This window comes from Meleagris gallopavo, unplaced genomic scaffold (genome assembly GCF_000146605.3).
Source record: "Meleagris gallopavo isolate NT-WF06-2002-E0010 breed Aviagen turkey brand Nicholas breeding stock unplaced genomic scaffold, Turkey_5.1 ChrUn_random_7180001936559, whole genome shotgun sequence".
Classification (NCBI taxonomy): Eukaryota; Metazoa; Chordata; class Aves; order Galliformes; family Phasianidae; genus Meleagris; species Meleagris gallopavo.
Window position 1 is genome coordinate 1 of NW_011198520.1, and position 2534 is coordinate 2534.

General features: G+C 58.8%; 1 protein-coding gene across 1 annotated transcript; it reads right to left on the bottom strand.

Moving 5' to 3' along the window:
* Positions 1–759: 759 nt before the first annotated feature.
* LOC100549146 (glutaminyl-peptide cyclotransferase-like protein) lies at positions 760–2168 on the bottom strand. Its single transcript, XM_003214135.3, has 3 exons — positions 1991–2168; positions 1406–1522; positions 760–1017 (listed from the first exon to the last, which is right to left on the bottom strand). The coding sequence occupies exons 1-3, from the start codon at positions 2151–2153 to the stop codon at positions 872–874; spliced, it is 426 nt and encodes a 141-aa protein (XP_003214183.2). The 5' UTR covers positions 2154–2168; the 3' UTR covers positions 760–871.
* Between the last annotated feature and the right edge of the window lie 366 nt (positions 2169–2534).

Here is a 2534-nt window from a genome sequence, read left to right on the forward strand (position 1 = left end):
GGGGGTCCGTTTTGGGTCATTTTAGGTCCATTTTAGGTCACTTTCATTTTGGGCTCACTTTTTGTCCGTTTTGGGTGTATTTTAGGTCCATTTTAAGTCCCTTATGGATCAAATTTGGGTCCCTTGTAGGGGACCCTTTTGGGTCTACTTAAGCTCAACATTTCATGTCCGGTTTGGACCCTCCTGGGTCCCTTGTAGGTCTTTTTAGGTCCCTTCTGAGTTCATTTTCTGACCTTTTTAGGTCTCTTTTAGGTCCTTTTGACCATTTTAGTTCAATTTTAGGTCCCTTGTAGATCGGTTCAATTTTAGGTCCCTTGTAGATCGGTTTTGGACACCTTTTAGGTCCATCTTTGGTTCTTGCTCCATTTTGGGGGATAATTCTTGGTCCACTTTGGGGGATAATTTTCTCCCTAAGAACTCCAAAATAATGAGACGCTCGTTAAGCCCCACGGACTTAATTGTCCACAGTGCCCCGTTCTTTGCATCTCTTTATACGTCTCAATTCCATCGGTGGTCCCCATCTGCGTCCCCATTTCCCCACTCCTGGTCTCCATCAATGTCCCCACCACTGTCCACATAGTTGTCCCTACGGTTGGACCCCATAGGTGTCCCCACCGATGTCCCCATCCATTGGTGGGTGGCCCCGTGGGTGTCTCTGTCACTGGTCCCCATCAGTGCCCCCATGGTTGATCTCACAAATGTCCCCATCGTCCCCATGGATGTCCCTCCCCACAGTGGGTGACAGCACAGGACACGACGTCGGACCCACACAGACTTTATTGGTGGCTCCCAGCACAACCGGGGGTCGTCCCAGCACCCCGGCTGGCTCAGACTGGGGGTGACACGGGTGGCAAAATGTGACACGGGGGGCTCAGAGCTGCAGGAATTCGGCCACGAAGGCAGTGAGGATCTTGCAGAGGTCCTCCATGGTGGGTGGGTGAAGGTTGTCCTCGTTGTCTTCGGTCGTGTGCCAGACCCACGGGAAGGGCAGGGGGATGAGGTGCAGCACGGGGACACCTGTGGGGTCAAGGGGGGGACATCAGAGCAATGGGGGATGGCGGATGGCTTGGGGACATGGGGACATGGGGATGGGGGGACGTGGGGTCGCACGGATGTGGGATAGGGGGACACAGGATACGGGGATTTGGGGATGGGGGGACATGGGGACGTGGAGCCCTGGGAACACAGAGACGGGGGGACATGAGGACACGGGGATTTGGGGACGGGGGGACATGGGGACACGAGGAGGGGATTTGGGGTTGGAGCAAAACGGGGACATACGGATATGGGAATTTAGGGACATACGGATATGGGAATTATTTAGGGACACAGGGACATGGAGATTTGGGGACAAAGGGATGTGGGGACATGGAGACATGGAGATTTGGGGACTTGGGGACGTTACCACGCTGCAGGAAGGGGATGTGGTCGTCCTCCACTGGCCCCGGGGCCGGGCTGAGCCTGAAGAAGGGCTGGTCGTGGGGGGAGGCGTGGAGCAGCCCCAGGCGCCGCAGACGCTTCTCTGCACAGGGGAGGGGACACAAAGGGGACACAGGGTGACACAGAGAGGACAGGAGTGGGCAGAGCCCCCTGCGACACCCCCATCTCCGTCCCTGTGTCCCCAGTCCCATCCCAATCCCTTTGTCCCAGCCCTGCCCCCCATCCCATCCCTTTCCAAGCCCCCACCTCCACGTCTTCGTCCCTTGTCCCCCCATGTCCCCAACCCCGTGTCTCCATGTCCCATTTACCCCATGTCCCCAACCCCATGTCCTACCCACACCGTGTCCCCACCCCCTCGTCCCCATCCCACGTCCCCAACTCCACCTCCCACCCACGCCACGTCCCCACCCCCATGGTCCCCATGTCCCCAACCCCACGTCGCATCCATTCCCTGTTCCTCACCCCAATCCCAAACCCACCCCACCCCATCACCCTGCATCCCTGTGTCCCCGCAGTGTCCCCCATGGTCACCCCGTGTCCCCGCACGCACCGATGGCCACGAGGCGCAGGAACCAGTGGTGGGTTTGGGGGAAGTGGCTGTGGATGGCAGGGTTCTGTGCACCCAGCAGGTCCAGCAGCACCAGAAGGCTCTGGGGACACCACGAAGGGGACACGGGGACATCAGTGTGGCCATGGGGACATGGGGACACCATCCTCAGGTCCCTTAGGATGGACCCACTCAGGTCACTGCGGTGGTGGGAGGACCATCCTGGATATGTCACCACCCCTGGGCACCATGAAACCATCCCAGTTGGGTCACCTCCATGTCACCATGATGCCACCACCTCTGGGCACCACGGGACCATCCCAGTTGGGTCACCTCCATGTCACCACGATGCCACCACCTCTGGGCACCATGGAACCATCCCACTTGGGTCACCGCCATGATGCCACCACCCCTGGGCACCATGAAACCATCCCAGTTGGGTCACCACCATGATGTCACCACCCCTGGGCACCACGGGACCATCCCAGTTGGGTCACCTCCATGTCACCTCCATGCCACCACCTCTGGGCACCACGGGACCATCCCA